The 19,238-nt window shown below is 49.1% G+C and overlaps 1 protein-coding gene across 4 annotated transcripts in view; it reads right to left on the bottom strand.

Annotated features, from left to right (window-relative positions):
* Positions 1 to 19,238, bottom strand: part of Clpb (ClpB family mitochondrial disaggregase) — a 127,670-nt gene that overhangs the window by 11,364 nt on the left and 97,068 nt on the right. For all 4 annotated transcript variants that reach the window (XM_006993275.3, XM_015986844.3, XM_076548577.1 and 1 more), the window contains 3 exons: positions 10,830 to 10,944; positions 2,334 to 2,411; positions 1,118 to 1,173 (listed from right to left, as the gene is read on the bottom strand). In XM_006993275.3, coding sequence (XP_006993337.1) covers positions 1,118 to 1,173; positions 2,334 to 2,411; positions 10,830 to 10,944 — 249 coding nt within the window. The remainder of the gene's footprint in view (positions 1 to 1,117; positions 1,174 to 2,333; positions 2,412 to 10,829; positions 10,945 to 19,238) is intronic.

Genomic DNA, 19,238 nt, shown 5'->3' with positions numbered 1-19,238 from the left:
TCAGGTGGTTCCTGCCCGTAACTGCATCTTTCCTAATAGTCTTGCTAGTTTATGGCCCTTTCCAGAGTGCTAATTGTTTCAATCGCTGCCACCCTGATGAATTGTCTAAAGCTGCTACTTCGGTTGGAGCACATTAGCATGCCACACACTTCTTCTTGCCTGCCTGCCTGTCTAGTGGGTCTGCAGAGGTTGAGCACAGCTGTGGCAGAGACAGGAAGGTTTAAGTTTCCTGCCAGCTGATCCACAGAAGGGGCCCACACCCCCTCTTGTTTCTGTGGCTCCAAGGATCCTCAGGGAGGTGGCAAGGGAGCAGGCAGCCCACAGGGAATAGGAGTTCAGGACTTGACTGCTGAAGCTACTTGGCTGGAAAGGGCCTAAGCAACCCTTCTTTGCCTAAGAGGGGAGATGTTCATGAAACCAGGCAAGCACACTGGAGTCCAGGGCAACCTCCTGGCAAATGGGGAACTTAGCCTTAATGTTGGGAAGATACTTAGCCTTCACTGAGTAATTTGTACTGTCATAAGGAATGCTTTCTCAAAAGTATCTCCTGTCACCCAAGGCTTTTAAAAGCCAGGTGTGGATAAATGGAGCTAGGGATGGACTTTGCTGGGGAGAACCCAGGGCTTTGGGCTACAGGAAGGAGCAGAGCAGCAGTCCCAGTTGAGGGCACATGCTAGATAGAGAAGCAGCAGACACCACACCATTCCTATTTGTTTGCTCCAGTACCTCCCAAGGTTCCCTGTAGCACCTGCCTGGAACACCTAGCTAGCCTGAGCTCCTGCAGACAGAGGCCTCAACAAATACTGTATTAGCTGTGAGTACATCCAGCGAGATGCTTGGCATGGACCAGGTGCTCAGCTATGTGCAGGTGAATCTCATTTAGTTCTCCTAAGAGTCCTAACTCAGGTAGACTAAGGACAATCATTTCTATTTCACAGCTGAAGAAACTGAGGCATGAAAACATTAATTCCTGGAGCAATTCCTGGCTAGAGCCGAGGCCTGCTTCTGGGGCCAGGGCCCAGCTTTTTGACGGGCTGCTCCTTAGATTTCAGGACAACAAGCATGAAGGGCATGGTTTCTCTAGCTTTTGGACGAGAGCTGGGTCTTAATTCCTTACCTTTTTGGCATCTTTGTGCATATACTTGGCAGTCTGCTTGGCCAGCTCGGTTTTCCCTAGGAATAAGGGAGATGAGTTGGATCAGGACCAGATGACAATCTCTGGAGTGAAAGAACACTAGGGTCAGGAGTGGCGGCTCACATCTCTGATCCCAGCACGCAGGAGGCAGAGGCAGGGGGATCTACACAGTGAGTTCCAGGACAGCAAGGGGCAGCTGGGCAGCTAGAGACCCTGCCTCTAAACAAACAAACAAACAAACAATAGGGATGCATGGACACTGACAAGTACTCCTTCTGTGGATAGGGAGCTGAGAGTCAGAAGCTCTCCCAAGGTCACCCAGGGAATGGATGGTGAAGGTGGGACCACAATGAAAGTCTACACTGCCTCCCAATTTTCCTGTGATGAAACCAGGAGTTTTCTCTGTAGCAGCACCCCCAGAGTGATGGCAGGCAGGACTCATAAGCCAACTCATCCTTTGAAGCATAGCATAAGCCTATCTCTTCTAGGAGTGCCCTGCATCTCTCTTAAACACTCACGGTCCAGCCATCCAGCTAGACCCTGAAACCTCAAGCCAAGAAAAGGCTAGAAGAGGATAGAGAGTACTTCCCACTGGCTCCACAGATCTTCTTGTGAAAAAGAGGCCAACTCCAGTGTGGTAGTTTGGAAGGGCCAATCTAGAATGATGGTAAAGCCACTATGTGGTACATAGAGCTTCATGATCAGGGTTATCAACCTTTGGGATCTGAGGAGAGTCAGATCCATGAAGGTGCTGGGAGGGGAAGAGGTAGTGGCTAGACCCTGAGATACCCACTGAGACCATGGAGGGAGGGAGGGGTGGAGGAAAGGTAGAGAATTATCTCAGAGAATACAGCCCAACTGACTAGAAAAGCATCCACTCCCCTACCCCAACAGTTCTGCTATGCACTGTGCACAGGAGTTTTCCCGAGCTTCCCAAAGGCAGGCTGCCCTGAGTACAGCTCCTGTGCCAGGCAGTGAAGGTGGCTCAGTTGTCCCTGAGGTGAGCCTACAGGGATGCTCAGTAGCTGGGCCAGAGCTAACAGGCCCCGATGGTCAGATGCACCCCTGCACCATGAAGAAGTCCAGGTCTTCTTTCTTGGTGGCTCTGTAGTCCGGGGCAGCTGTTTCTGGAGTTGTTAGGCTGAGGCCAGATGCTTCTCTAGCTCTCCTGTCCCAGTGGCTGATCTGCTGTGATTACCTATTCCAGATGATCCCAAGAAAAGGAAGACCAGAGGGTGCTCCTCATCGTACCAGCCATTCTCCTTCCTCCGGATCGCTACGGCCAAACATACAACACGGGATGGGGAGGGAGACAGATAAATCAATGACACAAAAGGCAGGATAATTATCACTAAGTATACAATATGTTTTACTGCTCTGCGCCCACTCAAAGTCCTCACTACCATTAGTGCTGCCTAATCTGATTAGCTGGCAAGGCCCCTAGAGACACCTAATCAGGTTAGCATGGATTTGGAAAGCTGCCCAGAGCAGATTTCGGATAAAGTTTTCCAGGATGAGCACTCAGCGTTGCCAGGGAAACCGAAAGGCGGGTGGATGGTGAATGGAGGTGAAGGGGGTTGGGGATTGGTGAAGGAGAATCTGAGAGGAATGTTAACTCTCGCTGGTCACCCCTCTACTCACCTGGGAAAATAGTAGAAGAATAATTTTATGGTGATATCTGGGGACCCAGGGAAGTATAAGATTTGGGTTCTTCCTCATTTGGGGAAACCAAGGTCTGCTCTGTTGTGTGGTTTAAGAGGTAGAAACAGAGCCAAAAGCATTTCTGGAAGCCAATCAAGGTTAGTGTAGAGCTTGGGGTCCATCTTTGCTAACTCTGGATTCTGGAAGGCTGAGGGTGAGGAGTGGGACAGACCTGTACTAAGTTCCTTGAAGCCCTTCTTCAAGAATAGTAAGTGTTCAGGGGCTATGCGTGAAGGTGAGGAGGCTGAGTCTCTGCTATGGAGCGGGAGAAGCAGGCCTTAAGTGGAAGAGCAAGGAGTGAAATGAGGTGGAACCAGAAGAAGAGTCATTTATTGAACACCTATACACTAGGTACAACTGGAAACTACCAACAATGTATTTATTCAAGACCCACAGAAACACTGAAGGGAAACAATTTTTAATTCCATTATCTGGAATAGGAAACAGAAGATGGATAAAGAGACTTGTTTAAGTAAGAGTTGTTTATTTCCCAAAACTTGCCTTTATTAAAAAAAAAAAAAAATCACAATACAGTTGCTTTAAGAAGTGAGTACCAGGGGTTGGGGATTTAGCTCAGTGGTAGAGTGCTTGCCTAGCAAGCACAAGGTCCTGGGTTCAGTCCTCAGCTCTGGGGGGGAAAAAAAAAGAAAAGAAAAAAAAAAAAAAAAGAAGCGAGTACCAATTTGGGTTGTGCTAATGGAAACATAGTGGTTAGGAGCAGGAAGAGGACAGATCACTGTGCAATGTCAGTCAGGGTCTGTCTGCAGATGGAACAGTGTGTCTGGTCTGGTCCCCAGAGTGTCGAGGAAAATAAGAAAAGGATGGATGTCAGAGGACAAGGCCTGGAAACATACTCAATGGAGAAGGAGTCAACAGTCTTCGGGATGCGCCTGCCAACCTTGAGGAGTCAACCTCCCAAATGCTATGCAGCTAAGCTTCAAAGCAGCTGCAGGACCAATGACAGATCACAGGGGCTGACAGGCTCTGCAGAGGTGGCCGGCACGAAGTGGGTGGCGGGGTGTGGTGGGGTGGGGTGGGGGTGATGACACACACGAATAGAAGGATGGGTAGGAGCCAGCTGAGTCTGGAGCACCTGTCTAAGGCTTGCAGCCCCGTGCTTGTGGTCTTCCTCACCTTCTAGAAAGAGACGGAGCAGTGCAAACTCAAGAACCCAGACCTGTGCTGCAGGAGCCGCTCCCAGAGGAGGGCCTGGGGAAACGGCCTGATGGCTCCCCTGGGCTGCCATCGGAATCTGCTCTAACTGGCTGCCTGGGAGTCTCTGAAGGGCTGGTTAGGAGAATGGGCCTGAACACAGGGATAAGGAGGAAGCCCCAAGCCTGTCTGAGGAGGAGTCTGGTGCCAACAGAAACAAGGAGCTAGGGGTGAGGGTCTTTGGGGACAAGTTCAGGCAGTAAATCGGTGGAAGTAGACTTTGCGGAAGCTATGTGTGAACATGCATGTATGGGGGCAGGGCTGAGGGGATCAGCTGGAAGAGCCACATTCTTCCAAAAGTTGGCAGGTGAAAATCTATGTTGAGAACAGAGGAAGCCTGAAGCAGGCTCAGGCTTTGTCTATCTGAGGAGGCAGAAGGACCCAGCATTACTCAGACAGGTGGTATGGCCCCCTCAGGCAGGGTATCATGTTTGTGAGGTTCTGCTCTTGGCTGTTCTTTTGGGGTAGCATACTAACCCATTGAGAGCTGCACATTGCTAGGCTGTGCAGCATAAAAAAAACCACCATGGAGAATGTGGAATTGAATTACGCCTGGGGCCATCTTTCCCCTTCCTTTCTAATAATGCACCTGGGAGAGAGCTCTTTATAATGCCAGGCAGACTCCACTGCACAGCTGTCCCTGGTCAATTCTGCCAGACCCAGGGCATGAGTTTGGGGTGGGCCTGCTCTGGGGTCCCTGTGAAACAGGCGAAATGCCAACCATTAAACAATTATAACTCTGGATATTTCTAATAATATCTGAAGAGAAAAACGGCCAAGCAGATGGAGTCCGACAGAATGAAAAATGAAGGCAGCTAGGAAAACTGGGGAAGGTGAGCCCCAGGGTGTGTGTGGCTGGTCAGGTGGCTAAGGACCGAGGCTGGGGAGCCTGTAAGAAAGAGTCTTGTCAGGCTAGGGCAGAGGCTGGGCCAGATGGAGACCTGAGTGGGCCCACATGCATGTTGCTCGCTGTAAATGCCGATGTTCTTTCCATGGCTCAGCGAATGTGCAACTTACTTGGCTAGCACTTTATAGTTTATAAAGAACTCTGTATCAGTAATGTCACATTTCCTCATTATGACTATATGGGCAGGGAACTTGATCCCTGTTTTATAGGTGAGAATATATACAGACATTATGGACCTGCTCAGGTCCATAGGAACATCATCAGAAGGGCAGGCAGGGTTTTAAAGCTGCTGTGGCTAACCCCTGAACGTACACTGTGTCAGGAGCATAGCAAAGGAGGCACATCTCACAGTCCTGACTCACTCTCAAAATTTTCCCTCTCTAGTCCTCCAATCTGGCATGCTCAGCCATCCAGCACACTGTCCCCTGATCCTATCCTCCCCACTCTTGGCTCTCCATGTGCTGGGGTGGGGTGGGGGGGCGTGTTTCTGCATGAGCAACTCAGTAGCTCCTCCCCAATCCCCCCGAGTAAGTGCCAGCTTCACAAGTTCCAACCAGACTCTGCCCTCACAAGATGTGCTAGTGCACATGCGCCTGCGTCCCGTCCCTTCTAGATGCTTTCTCTTGGTCACGGTTGTTACTGTGAGGCCACTGAAGAACACATCTGTTCCAAGTCTTCAGGATTAATCCCACCATCACGGCCCTAGCCTATCAGTTCTCTGGTGTGTATTCATTTACAGGGTGGTGTGGTGGAGATGATGAGTTAGGAGGAGCTAGCTTGGAGTCTTGTTGACTGACTCAGTAAGATACCTATTCCCTTATAGTCTCTCTCTTCGTTTCTAAGATGGACACAGACTCACATGCTGTCAGCTGCCCATGAAGATGAAGTGAGTTAGGAAAGCATGAAGAAAAGCTGCAAAGGGAAGGGCACAGATTAGGGTGAAAGTAACGGGAGCCACAGTGGTAGCAACGGTGGCAGGTAATGTCGGACATTTAAATAGTTTACATTTTTATTTACTTACGTACTTTTTCTGCAAACAAGCTTTGCCATTTACTTGGCATGCACCCCTGAGGGAAGCACTGCCATGAAGACTGAGGGCTCCAGATGGGATGGGTGTGCTGGGAGTATGGCAGAGCATTTGTAGCTGGATGACGTTCCATGCTTGAAGCATGAGGTAGAACAGGACATTCTGGGAAGGTTTTGGTGTGTGAAAAAGCAGAGAGAGGAAGAGCTGCCTCCTCTTAGGCCAGGACTTTGTTTCCATTCAACTGAAGGTTCTGGGGCAGCCTAGGTAGCCGACTCATACTTCTTGATAAGTTCTTTTATTTTTAAATTTAATTTTATTTATGTGTGTATGCTATGTATGCTGGTACCTGGAGGACAGAAGAGGATGTCAGACCCCTGAAGTTAGTTATAGGTAGTTGTGAGCCACCTATCGTGGATGCTGGGAACTGAACTCAGGTCCTCTGCAAGAGAAGCCTCTTAACTGCTGAGTCATCTCTGCAGCCCCTCTTGATAAGTTCTAATGGTCTCATGTGAGAAGATTTTCAAAGTAACCTGGAAACACAACTGTTCCATGCTGTGGCATCTCCCGGGGAACCAGCTCTTCAGAGATGCTCAAGGCTCAGAGTCACCCTCGTCTACATGCAGTATCAAAATGGGCTCTGTCTTCATTCACCTCTGTACAGCTTTGCTCAACCTTTGTACAGCTGTGGCCTGACCCTGGGAAACAGTTGACACAAAGTAGGTTCTGACCTGAGAGAAGACACACAAACCCAGTAGATATCAAACCATCAGTGTAATGACAGGTGTTCACAGAAGGCCAGGAAAAGGGTTCCAGTAAGTCCAGGGAGAAGTGGAAGGCATGCCAGGGAAAGGCATGTGGTCAGGCCCTGGTGTAGATGTGCCGGGGAAGGACAGAGTCGCATGAGGGAGTGCAGGGGATTCAGAGTATCTACTGGGACCTGGGGCGGGGGATGTCTGTAAGGCCTATGTCCTTACTTAGACACAGTTCTGAAGCCCCCAGGTATGTGCCGGCTGCCACTTTAGAGGTCAAAGGCCAAGGAGTATGGCTGTAATCGACAACCTCACTGGAGTTCCCTTTCCAGTATGCTTGTGAGCCACCAGAGGGCAGGTGCTGTAGCTTCTCTTCTTTCCTCAGAGCAGCTGACAGGGTCAGACAAGGGGCCACACCTCGTCAGTGAAGTTCATAAACTGCCTCAGCACCTCCTTTGAGTGGGGAGTGGATGACACAAACACGTCCTGGCGTCTTCTTACAAGGAGCCTGAAGTTCACTGCTCCTGAACTGGGTCAGCCAGTGTGTAGGGCTGGGCTGGACCCTAGGGTGGCAGGAAGGCCTGAAGAGCTGTAGGCTGAGAGGGCAGTACTGACAGAGAGATGGGAAAGCGGCAGCGTGTGTGCAGGAAGGCAAAGGCAGGTGGTTGTGGCTGGTGTGAGCAGTGCAAGCAGGGGCAGTCAGTGATGGAGGCGGCGGCAGCAGCAGCAGCAGCCCCATAAGCCCCATTAGGGGAATAAGGACCACTCGAAGGCTTCAACGAGGGATGGTATTTAGATCTGTGTTTTCTCAAGATCACTGTGGCCCAGCAGGAACACTAGGGGAAGGAAGGGAGGCCACTGCATGGCCACATCCGAGTATCAGGGTGTGATGGTTCATACTGTCAATTTGACAGGTTCTAGACTCAGCTAGCTGACAAGACTGTGGCCATGCCTATGTGGGATTATCTAGACTGGGTTGTGGTGGGAAGACCCACCTCATCTGTGGGTGGCACCATTTCACGGGCAGGGTCTTAAACTCAATAACAAGGAGAAAGCAAGCTAAGCGCTAGCATTAACTGCTTGCTCTCTGCTACCAACTGCCGAAAGCTCCGGTCACCATGGTTTCCCTGTTATTATGGACTATATTCTTGAACTATGAGCCCAAGTAGAAAAAATCTTCCTTCTGTAGACCAGGCTAGCCCCAAACTCAGAAATCTACCTGCCTCTGCCTCCCTAGTGCTGGGATTAAAGGCGTGCGTGTCATCCCCCTGTCCCCGTCCCTGCCCCCCCCCCACATTTGCTTCACAACAATGAAGAAAGAACTGGACAGGAAAAGGAAGACAGGCTAGTTTGAGAAACATGGAAGAGAATGACTGAACTCGATACCTGAGCTGTACTGGATGAAAAGGAAAGAAGGCGGAGCCAAGGAAATGTCTACATTTCTATCCAGAAGAGCTGTGAATGGAGGCCTAGTTCTGAACATGCTCAGCAGACAGCCTTTCTGAGGTGAGCAGGACTTGTGCTGAGCTCCCAGGAAGTCTGCCAGTCGGGATGACATCTTCCATCACTTGACTGGGTTCTGGAAGGAGAAACTCACTCTCCATGTCCATGTGGTATGTAGGCTAGCCTTGTGGATCTGGTGACCCTAACAGACAGGAGCGGCCTTGGGGTCCTGGTTTGCAGGGTTGGTGCTTCAGCTCCTCCATTTGTAAGGCAGTAACTGTGCGCCAGCCTTGCTAGAAGCCCCGCAGCTGGGGATCACACTGATAAATTCACTGTATTACTTTGCACAAATCAATATCCCAGCACTTACCAGGGGTTGATGTGACCGAAATTGGTTTCAGCCAATTCGTGAGGGTAATAAATGGCCATTTATCAAATCAATTCATTCTGCAGCACTTCTCTGGCTGCCCATCTTCATGGTACCCATGGGGTGCCAGGTTCTGTCCCCATCTAGATAGTCCCTAACATACATGTGACACTATCTTGGAGAATCCAGAAAGGCCTGACGTGGCTCTAAATTGGCCCCACCCTCCTATGTCTGCTGGAGTTCTAAGGTGTCAGGGTCCTGTTAGTGCCTCATGCTTTGATCAGGCTTGCACTGCGGCTACTAGGCTGCTCATTCCTTCTTTTGGGGATCCAGAAGCTTCTGGGATCTGGCCACAGGAATGAGCATGGTGCAGGACATTCTCAGTGTGATCCAGTGGTAGGGCTCCTCAGAAAGGCAGGTGCACAGCAAATGAAATAAAAAAAGGCACTGCCCTGTACAACATGGGTTCCAAGGGTACTGTCTTATGTAGGGTCACCAGAGCCATAGCAGGGCCAATCTGTATACACCGGGGCAAGGAGTGGGCCTTCCTGGCAGTCAGTTCACTGCTGACCTAATGCGGAGTTCAGAAGACAGAGAGAGGCTTTCAGGGAATGGAGTTCCCAGGGTACATATTCTGACAGTTCTTGGAGGTAGACAGTAGATCAGCCAGTCTGAACCAATTGCAAGGGACGACATCAAGACAGGCACCAGAGGTCAGCTCAGTGCTGGGGAAGAGGCAAGCTGGGACTGGGTGCCCAGTTACAGGTGAAAGAAATCAGCTCTGGGCGTGACCTCTAGAGTACAGGATCCAACTCAAGCAAACATCTTGAGGACAGGGACTAGACTGTGGGCTGGTGGCAGATAGAAAAGCGTGGGCTTCAGAGTCATGCGGGTGTTGGTCTTGGGAGTGTTTGAGCTTCTGGGCTTGAGGGGCTGCTTAGAAGTGAAGGTCAGAGGTTAGGAAAATGCCCACCCCATAAGTGGCAGCTGGAGGCAGATGTGTATAATTAGAACCTAGGAGCATCAAGGAGCAGAACTGGGTCCAAGTGGTGGCTCTTCTCAGCACCTACATAATACTGCAGGTTACCTTCTGACTTCTGGACGGGACGGCATCTTTGGTCCCTAGGCTCCATTCATCTGCTGAAGGAGTCAGGCCCCTGGTGAAGGGCTCATGAGGTCTCATGATACATGAGGATGATGGAGATAAGGTTGGGCTCAAGGTGTCTTGGGGTAACTGCCACCATTTTCTAATTACTCCCTAATGTGTCCCCAGAATGTCCCAAAGAGAGCAGCCTGGATTCCAGCCTGATGGTCCCTTTCTTAGTAGGTAGAGCTGGTGAGTCCTGAACAGACACTGGGTGGCATGCAATGGGATGAGATGTTTAGAGACTAGAGGGACCAGTCAGCAGGACTAGCATGGACAGTTCACTCTAGCTGAACGGCAGATAGGCTAAAGGGCCTGTTCAAAACATAAAACTAGGTTCTGACTTCCTGACTTCATGACTTCATAGGTGTAAATCAAGGCCTGAAACTGTGGCTGCTGGTGCAGAGAATATCCTTGGGAAATCACGTGTCTCGATGGATGACCCTCTACCCCCATCCCACTTAGTTTAATCTGGCACAGGCAACTGCTTCCCTGCCTCACCTCACTCAAGTCACCCTGAAACAGGCACGGGTCTGAGTTGCAGAACAAAGGTGAAGTCCCTACCTTCACCAGCACCCACTGTTCACATCTGTCAAGAGACAGCTGTGCTTGGCAGGAGGCCCTCAGGATAGCAATGAGCCCTTCATTAGTGGGGAAATGAAGATGTTTTTGGTAAGATCCAGCTGTGCAGCTGCTGGCAAACCATTCTCAAAGTTTGGGACTGAGTCCTGGGCTGGCTAGCATATAGAAACTGAAGCCTTGTTCTAGCTTAGTTACCACCCCTTTCTGAGTCTCAGGTGTCCCACCTTAAAAGCAGGAGATGGGGGTAGTGGACCAGATGATTGCAAGAGTTCAATTCTAAGCACAGGAAAGTAGCCTCAAGCAAATTTCTTAAATGTTGCACCATGTTCTCTGTATAATGGCATTTGATAGTGCCCATCTCATAGCACTGCTATAAGGACTAAATGACCTAAAATATGCCAAGAACTTTAAGACAATACCTGGCATACAGATGGTACTCAGCAAATGATAACCTTGGATATAAACTGCATCTCTCTGGCTTTGGGGCAGCAAGAGTTGCACCTCTGCAGCGGAGCACAAGCTACCCTGACCCTTCCCCACCTGACTAGTGCTGAGGACTCACCTGCACCCACAGTGGCAATGGCACTCTCCTGGCCAATGATGTGTTCCTTCAGTCGCTGCTCGAGCGGGAAGCGGCGCCGCTCTTCTGCCTCACGCTTCCTCTGCTTCTCCATGTACTGGGGAAAAGAACAAATGGTTCAGGGAGGCAGGCCTCAGCAGGACCTTGGGTTAAAGGTCCCTCAGTGCAGGGGAGAGCTGCAGATGCTGGGGCTCCAGGGGTCCTGCTCTGGCTCCTGACCACGGAAGGCTGGCCCAGATCATCCCTAGCCCCACTGTTCAGGACAAGCAGGAGTGGCAGGGCCTACCCACAAATGCTTCTTGAGCAGAACCAGCCCTCTCCACATGCTGTGACAGTGGTTACTGCTTCTGTCCATGACTGTACCTTTCACTAAAAACGTCTGTCAGCCTATCCTGACTCCACAGAGTGCTTCCTACGGGCAGGTTCCAGCTGTTTCTGTCATGGACTCTGACCCAGCATCCTCATCAGGTGAGTGTAAAAATTAATGTAAGGGTAGACACAAAAGGGAGAGAATTAACAGCTCCATGGGGTGGTGTAGGTGTACAGAAAAGGGAAGATAGACAATTATGGGATGCTTGTGGGGAGGAGCTTTCTGGGATACAGGACATTGGCAGAAGCTGGAGGACTGGCAGCCGGGCAGAGGGGCTGAGGGTACAGGCCTGATGGGAAATCATTTCCTGAAGCAGAAACAGGCAAGTCTTAAACTGAGGGGCAAATGCCAGGTCTTAGGCAGCCCTAGTAACTCGGGCATCTTTCTTGGGAGAGCGCTGCCAAGGTAAGGCCCTGTCATAGAAGTGGTGGTTGCAGATGGTTCTTGCGGGCAGAGTGGATGAAAAATACCTGCTGCTTGTGTAGTGTTTTCCTGTTATAGTAGTGACCTTGACAGAAGTTAAAAAAAATAAATAGCAAACAATCCAATTTTGGCTGTTGCTATCAGTCTGTAACTGAAAGCTCCCATCAGTCCTCGCTTTCATATGGAGCAATAATTCGGCGCCGATCCCAGTGGAGTGACGCTTGCCGGCTGGAATCCAGAGTGTCACTGTGCAGCTCCCTCAGGCGCCACATACATCACCTGGCTCTGCCAACTCCAGCCATATATCTGCCTCTTCCTCCTCCCTGCCCACAAGCCCATTCAGCACTCAGGCCCACTGGGCTGGGAGGTGCTGATGGCAAGACACACACACACACACACACACACACACACACACACACACACACACACACACACACACACACACACACCCGCTGGAATGATGTCAACTTTGGACAGACCCTGAAGATCAACTTGGCTCACCAGGATTTGCTGGCGTGTTTACACATTGCCATGAGACTGCTGTGTGCCAGGCACTGTGCTCAGCACTTCCTCCAGGGTCTCAGTGTTTAGTCATTATGCATCTGAAGGTGGGCTCCTCTTCTGGCTCATAGTGAATTAGTTATGTGGCAGAATGAAAAAGCTCCTCTGTAGACAGATATGAACTCCAATGACCTCATCATTTAAGAGCTAGTGACCTTGGGTAGTGAGTTTTCCTCCCGGGATCTCAGTTCCCTCACTACAGCATGGCGACAGTGCTCACACCCACCCTATAGGAAGCTTAAGGAGGGAAGGAGATAAGCACTTGGCAGAGCCTGGCACGCAGCAGATATGGGTGGATAAAAGGTGGTAGTCAGAGATGTCTTCCAAGTACCTACCCTTATCAAGTGTTTGAGCGTATTTTTCTCTCTTCCTTTCCTTTTCCTTCCAGGAGTGGGGATTGGGCCTAGGGTTCTTGCTCATGTTAGGCAAGCACTGTAATCCTGAGTAGATGCCAGCCCTGGTCTTGGATAAATACGATTTCTTTTCTTTTCTTTTTTTTTCAAGACAGGGTTTCTCTGTGTAGCCCTGGCTGTCATGGAACTCGCTTTGGAGACCAGGCTGGCCTGGAACTCACAGAGATCCACCTGCCTCTGCCTCCCGAGGATAAATACGATTTCTTTTTACTCCGGCTGGTAAGCAATTGGCTAATCTATCATCTGTTTTTGTTTTTGGCAAGGGTGGAGGATTCCTTTGAGTCAATCAATCACAGGCAGAGGACCACAGAGGTGCTCTGGCTTAAGTGGAAGCTGGAACCAAGTCCACTTGGGTGTCCACTGCCCGGGCAGCACTTCCTGAGGCTCCCTCTCTTGGAACCTCAGTCCGCAGGTGCTGTTTCCACATCGTCTATTTCTGGAGACTCCTTGACGACCTGAGGCAGCCATCCTGGCCACCAGTTCCCCTTACATGGCATGGAATTCTGTCCCTGCATATTTTCCATGGGGCCTCATAGAACACACCTCTCTCCTTTGTGCCAGGTAATGCCTAATGAGACTTGATTCCACTTGCGGAGTGACCTATGACCATGATGGTTCCCCAAGTATTCTCCAGAAAACATTTCTTCTTCCTGTAACTCTTCTTTGGGGTCAGGATTGTATGTTGCTTTAGAAGTCCCATTAATTTCTTGGACAAAGGGCAAAAGTCTCTAATTACTATGGAAGAGAGCATGGGGGAACGGGTATGAATGACTGGTTTCTTGGGAGCTTCCTAGATGGTCTTGGGAAAGGTTCCAGTGAAATTAACTCCTAGAACACACTCAGATCCTGCTAAGCATCAAGTCTGAAATAGCTATGTATTTAGAAAAATTTCTGAACGTGTATAGATTTCTTTGATAAAAATGTACAGGAGGGCTGGCAAGATGGCTCCCTGGGTTCAAGTACTCGCTCTGCAGACCTGACCGGCTGATTTCAATCCACAGATCCTATGGGAGGAGGAGGAGGGCACAGCTTCTGAAGGTTGCTCTTTGACTGCCACACACACACGTGCACCATGGCGTACACGACTCTGCATGTATATACACGTAGCATGACTATCACACAAATTAAACAATGTGCAGCATGTTGGGGGTTAAATGAGGCCACATGTTACTGTTTTGTGTTGTTTTGCCAAGGTATAGAAGAGTTTGTACTAAAAAGTGTGCTAAATCACCTTTTAATTTGTATTGTTTTACACTACTAGGGTCTTGTCCATACTAGGCACAGGTGACTTTTTAAAAAAATAATTTAACTTTATTTTATGTGCATTGGTATAACAGTGTCAGATCTCCAGGAACTGGAGTTACAGACAGTTGTGAGCTGCCATGTGGGTCCTCTGGAAGAGCAGTCAGTGTTCTTAACCACTGAGCCATCTCTCCAGCCCCTCCCCACTCCCAGGTCACTTTTTAAAGGCATCTGTCCCAAGCCCAGCCTTATGGAAAGTTAGTCAGTCGGGGGACAAACAAACGAAGAACTGGAGAAGGGAAACACTTGGTCTGTATATTTGCATTTGCTCACTCAGGGGAGAGGACGCAGGAGGAGGAGAGCTCCGAGAGCCGCACGGATGCAGGCTATCGCTGTGCTGTGCCTGGCTCTTTGAGGCTGGCGGAGGAAGGTACGGGACAGAGTTCAAGGGTCTGCTTTAGGAGGGTTCCACTTACCTAGAAGACAGGGCAGGTAAGGAGCCAACAGAAGCAGAGGGTGCTGGACTGAGGTCCTGCGAAGGGGCTGCCAGGAGAGCAGCTGTGCAGAGTGACCATTTTCTTAATAAAAGCCTGGGACAATTATCTTCAGACACTCTCACCTGGAGCTGGCAGTAGCCAGCTTCCCATGCTGCATCTTGGCTGGATAATCAGAGCCCCTGGTTTCCATCAGTCTTGATTTAATATGGCACTCCTCCTGGCTATGAGAGCATTTACAGGAAAGGGCTGGGAGCCTAGCTAAGCTTGTTCCACTCCAAGGTGAGTGGCAGGGCTGAGTGGTGCTGCAAAGGGCTTTGGGTGAAAGGCGCATGACAAGCATCTTGATGACGAGGCATGTCTTAGGGGACAGGCTTGACAACGAAGCTGGTAAGGAGAGGGCAGCTGTGTGCTGGTAGCAGGTGGGCAGAATAAGTCCCCGGACAAGAGTAGGGCTGTGAGGTGTAGAGGAAGGAACAGAAGAGAGGTCCAGCCAAGTGTGCAAGCTCTCTTGGAAAGGTGAGACAGCCAGAGAAACCGGCTATTCCTATGGCCTCAGGTGTGTCCCACACTTCTGACTCCTAACTCAGATCTGAACTTAGGCCATGGTCAGGACTTCATGTCCCTGAAATGTGGTGATAGGAAGAACTACACAGGAAGGTCAACAAAGGGGTCTAGAGGGCACAGAGGAGACTGGGGTGAAGTGACGATAGCCGAGGAAATCCAGGGTTATCCAACACAAGGAAACTGCCTTATTGAGTTATATAAAAATACAATAAGTCTGAGGGACACCAATCAAATGGGAAGAGGAGACTATGGGGTGACAGGTAGGAATGGACTTGAAAGCCTCTTGAACTAGTCCATAAAACACACTCCATGTGAAAAGGGCTGACCACAGGGTAGCTAGCGTCAGTCCCGCTGGACTTGGTGACCACCAGGTCAGCTTCCACAACCCAATCTTCACTTTTCCAGTCCCTCCTCTATGTGCTAGAGAAGTGTTTTAAAAATCTCAGCTCTCTATGTCAACCCAGAGGGCCCCCTGCCTCTGCTTGTACTGGGCCTTCTTTTGCAGGCTCCAGAGCCGTCCTGCTGGGGATAGGGCTCTCTCTCCTGCTGCCAACAGACCTGGCTTGAATTTACTTGTGTGATTTTGACCGTGTCACATCTCTGTAAATGGCTGGGTTGTTCCAAAACTGGCGAGGGAACGTTAAGAAGGGCAAGCAAGTGGTACAGGGAGGAAAGGAGTGGGATGCTCTCAGGTTCCGGGCATGTGATGCTGACAATCCCATGGCTCCTCATCCTCCATCCCTTGGATAATAAAGTGGTAATTGCCAGGTTTCTCCACTGCCACTCTCCCCTTTATTTTTAGGGGAGTCTTTGACATTGTGAAGTAAATATTCTGTCACTTTGCAAGCTTTCAGTTTCTAGATTTCAGCATCACTGATGGGTCTCGACTGATCTGGGGTCAGTGTTTTGATCCTCACAGCTCTAGAAGGTTGACCGAGTCACTGTCTTGATTGGAGAGATAAGGGAATTCAAGCCAGATCTACCGGTGGCAGGAGAGAGAGGTCATTAACCCTGGAAGGCTGCCTCTGGAGCCTGTACTTTCTGCCTGGGGTGAGAGAAGCCTCATCTTCACCGAGTTTAAGGTCTAATTATGAAGATGAGATGTAAAACACAGATTTGCTCTCTTTGCTTCTACTACTGGGTTACATAGTGAATTTATCGCAAATAAACCCCAGAGGGTGTTCTGGTCAGAAATATCTAACAAGTTGAATCAGAAGGAAACAGTAGGGAGACCCAAAATGAAGGATATTCTACAAAATCACCAGCCTGTACTTGTGACAATGGCAGCATCATAAAAGACAAGGAGAGACTGAGAAACCAGTCCCTGTCAGAGGATCAGTTTAAGGACCCCAGACTTTTTTCCTTGCAAACAGAATCCTGCAGAGCCGGGAATCTGAATATCATGGGAGGGTTATTTATGATCAATATCCATTATTTTTGACATTGTGATTTTGATAACTGTGTTGACAGCATGTAAGACAAGGTGGGCTGAGATGTTGCTCAGTGGTAGTGCACATGCTCAGTGGTCCTGAGGCTCTGGGTTCAATCCCTATAGAAAAAAGCAAATTCCCAAAATACAAACAAATCCTTTTTTTCCCCTTCCCTGACTTCAAGTCAGGGAAGTTTATCTGCCTAGTTTTGGAGCCTGTCCTGGAACTCACAGAGATCCACCTGCCTCTGCCTCCCAAGTGCTGGGATTAAAAGTATGAGAGCTACCACTGCCCAGTCAAATACTTGTTTTAAACAAACAAACAAACAAGCAAGCAAGCAAACAACCCCTCCCACACACACAGAATAAAGAATCACCAAGAGTACAACCTTAAAATGTATCAGAAAAATTTACCTATATCTTCATGTATAATTATATAATTATCTATCTACCTACACACATCTACCTCTCTATCTCTCTACCTACCTATCTACATACACAACCACTGTGATAAAATATTAGCAGCTGGGGGTCCAATAAAAAGTTTATTGGAACTGGTTCCATGATTTTTGAAATTGGACCAAAATAAAGGTGGGAAAGTCAGGAAATGGACAGGCCTCTGGGATAATTTCCTTATCAGGGCTGTTGTGACAACACACAAACCATGTCTCTGATATATACATCTTCCTTATACAAATATGTTTCAACGGAAAGTTCTTGAAGGGTGGGAGGAGAGACCTCAGAGAAGCTTGTTCCCATGAAGCTAGCACCTATGTGGCCCTCGGTAGGGCCACAGAGACAGGCAAGCAGGTCCCTGTGCTGAGATGTGCAGCAGGGACCACGGGACACGGAGCACGGTGCCAGGAGGAAGCTGTGCCCTCCTGCCCTCCTGGGTGCCTGCCCCACCTCTCCTGCGGCTTCACTCGGGTCTGGTGGGAGCACCAGCGTCTCAGCCTGGGATGCTGGCCCAGGGGAGCATCCCATCCCCAGCTACCCTGAAGCAAATGAGAAAATATAGAGATAGGAATGGTGCTTGTGATGCTGTCACTGGGATATGCAAATAAAATATATAGGACGGGCCTATCTGCCTAATATTCCTGCCAATTCATTCTCTGGGTGTGATTAAAATGAGCAATAAATTCCTCGTGAGTCTCAGTGGAGTGAGGAGCGGGAAAGGAGCTGCGGCTGGCATGCGCGCATCCCCCTCAGCTGAATATTCATCATGGGATAGCTCCCCATATTTTTGTTTTATCTGCCATCATGTACACAGAGGTATATTTCTACCTCTCTTTCATCTCTTAGTTAGGACATGAAAATGGTCTAGGCGTTAAGTATTAAACTCTCCATGTTCTGAAATCATTCAAAGTAAGATCTAGGCTAACCTCTTCTATAAAGTCTGCCCTGCCCATTCTGCCAGGAGGTGGGCAAGCCAGTTTCCTAGAGCCACCCCACCTCCACAACCTTGTACATCCCTCCTGAGACACCTGCCAGTTCTTTTGATAATGGCGCAAAGGATGCCTGTCTCTCCCCCAGTAGGACAGCAGGCCACAGCCAGTGGCTGGGTCTCTTCCACTGTGGATCTCCCCAGGGGGGGAAAGCTTAGGCCTGGGGACTGCTGAAAGACCCAGAGAACCTGAGAGCTCATTGCAAGAAAATCATCTGGTCCAGCTAAGGTGACAGAGATTCTGAGAGCCAGTGATATATTTTAAAAGGAGGAATAAAGTGAAAAATTAGGATTACAGATAATTTTAAACATGCAGAAATCACTAATGGTAAGGGGGAAGGAGAGATGTCAGAGTCACCTTCTGGGTCAGGCAGGTATCACAAATGCCTGGCAGATGAGGACATAACACAGCAGGGACACGATGGCAGAATCTGTCTCCCAGTCCCTCCCTGTCACTGTCCCATTTGCCATCTGGCAATAGATGCAGAAAATCCAATGCTGCAAAAGTCCTGTGTCTTTAAATTCACAATTTTGGGGAATTCTGGGTTGGCATATAAAACATGGTTGCCAGCAGGTTTAGGCAAAAAGGCCACCTATGTAGAGAGATGTGGATATGGTCTCAAAAGAGTTCACAGTACCATTGAGGCACATCTCTTTAAAATCCAACAGACAACTTGATTTTGTGTGTCACTTCCTTCTTTCTTGCCTGTTCAGTTTTCCCATCTGTGAGATGGGAGCATTAAGAGCAACTGCACAGGGTTGTTACAGAAACAGAGAAAGTGTATGTTAAGCACGCAGCACGGTCCTAGAGGCACTCAGTAACTGTTAGGAGTAACCATGTGAGTTGCATTATACATGGACAGTAGGCAGGATATTTTTACTTGCGATTGAACTCTCTTTCAGGAAGCTTTCTTGACTCCTCCACTGACTCATTCGCCTGTCTGCCTGTCAGACTCTGAACTCCTGGAGTGACTTCCTTGTTTTCTGCTATTTAGCCCACAGTTCAGCACAGAGCTGGCATCCATGAATAGTTAAAGAACCTTAAATTCTCTTCATCTTATTTCCAAATCTTCTATAATCAGACAGATGATGCTAATACTCACAAATTTTCCATAATGAGTATAATTTGACTAGAGAATGGTAGGTCAAGGTAGAAGAGGCTTGGGCTGGAGAGATGGCTCAGAGGTTAAGAGCACTGCTTGTTCTTCCAAAGGTCCTGAGTTCAATTCCCAGCAACCACATGGTGGCTCAAACCATCTGTAATGAGATCTGGTGCCCTCTTCTGGCTTGCATGGATATGTGCAAGACAGAAGACTGTATACATAATAAATAAATAAATCTAACAAATAAACAAAAAAAGAAGAGGCTTAGTTGGTTGGGTACTGGTGAGGTGCAGTGTAGGAGAAGAACAGAAGGGGAGCAAGATAAGATCAGAGAAGCAGTAACTC

The sequence above is a fragment of the Peromyscus maniculatus genome, chromosome 1 (genome assembly GCF_049852395.1).
Source record: "Peromyscus maniculatus bairdii isolate BWxNUB_F1_BW_parent chromosome 1, HU_Pman_BW_mat_3.1, whole genome shotgun sequence".
Taxonomy (NCBI): Eukaryota; Metazoa; Chordata; class Mammalia; order Rodentia; family Cricetidae; genus Peromyscus; species Peromyscus maniculatus.
Note: the sequence above shows the minus strand (reverse complement) of the source record. Positions and strands in the feature narration are given on the sequence as shown.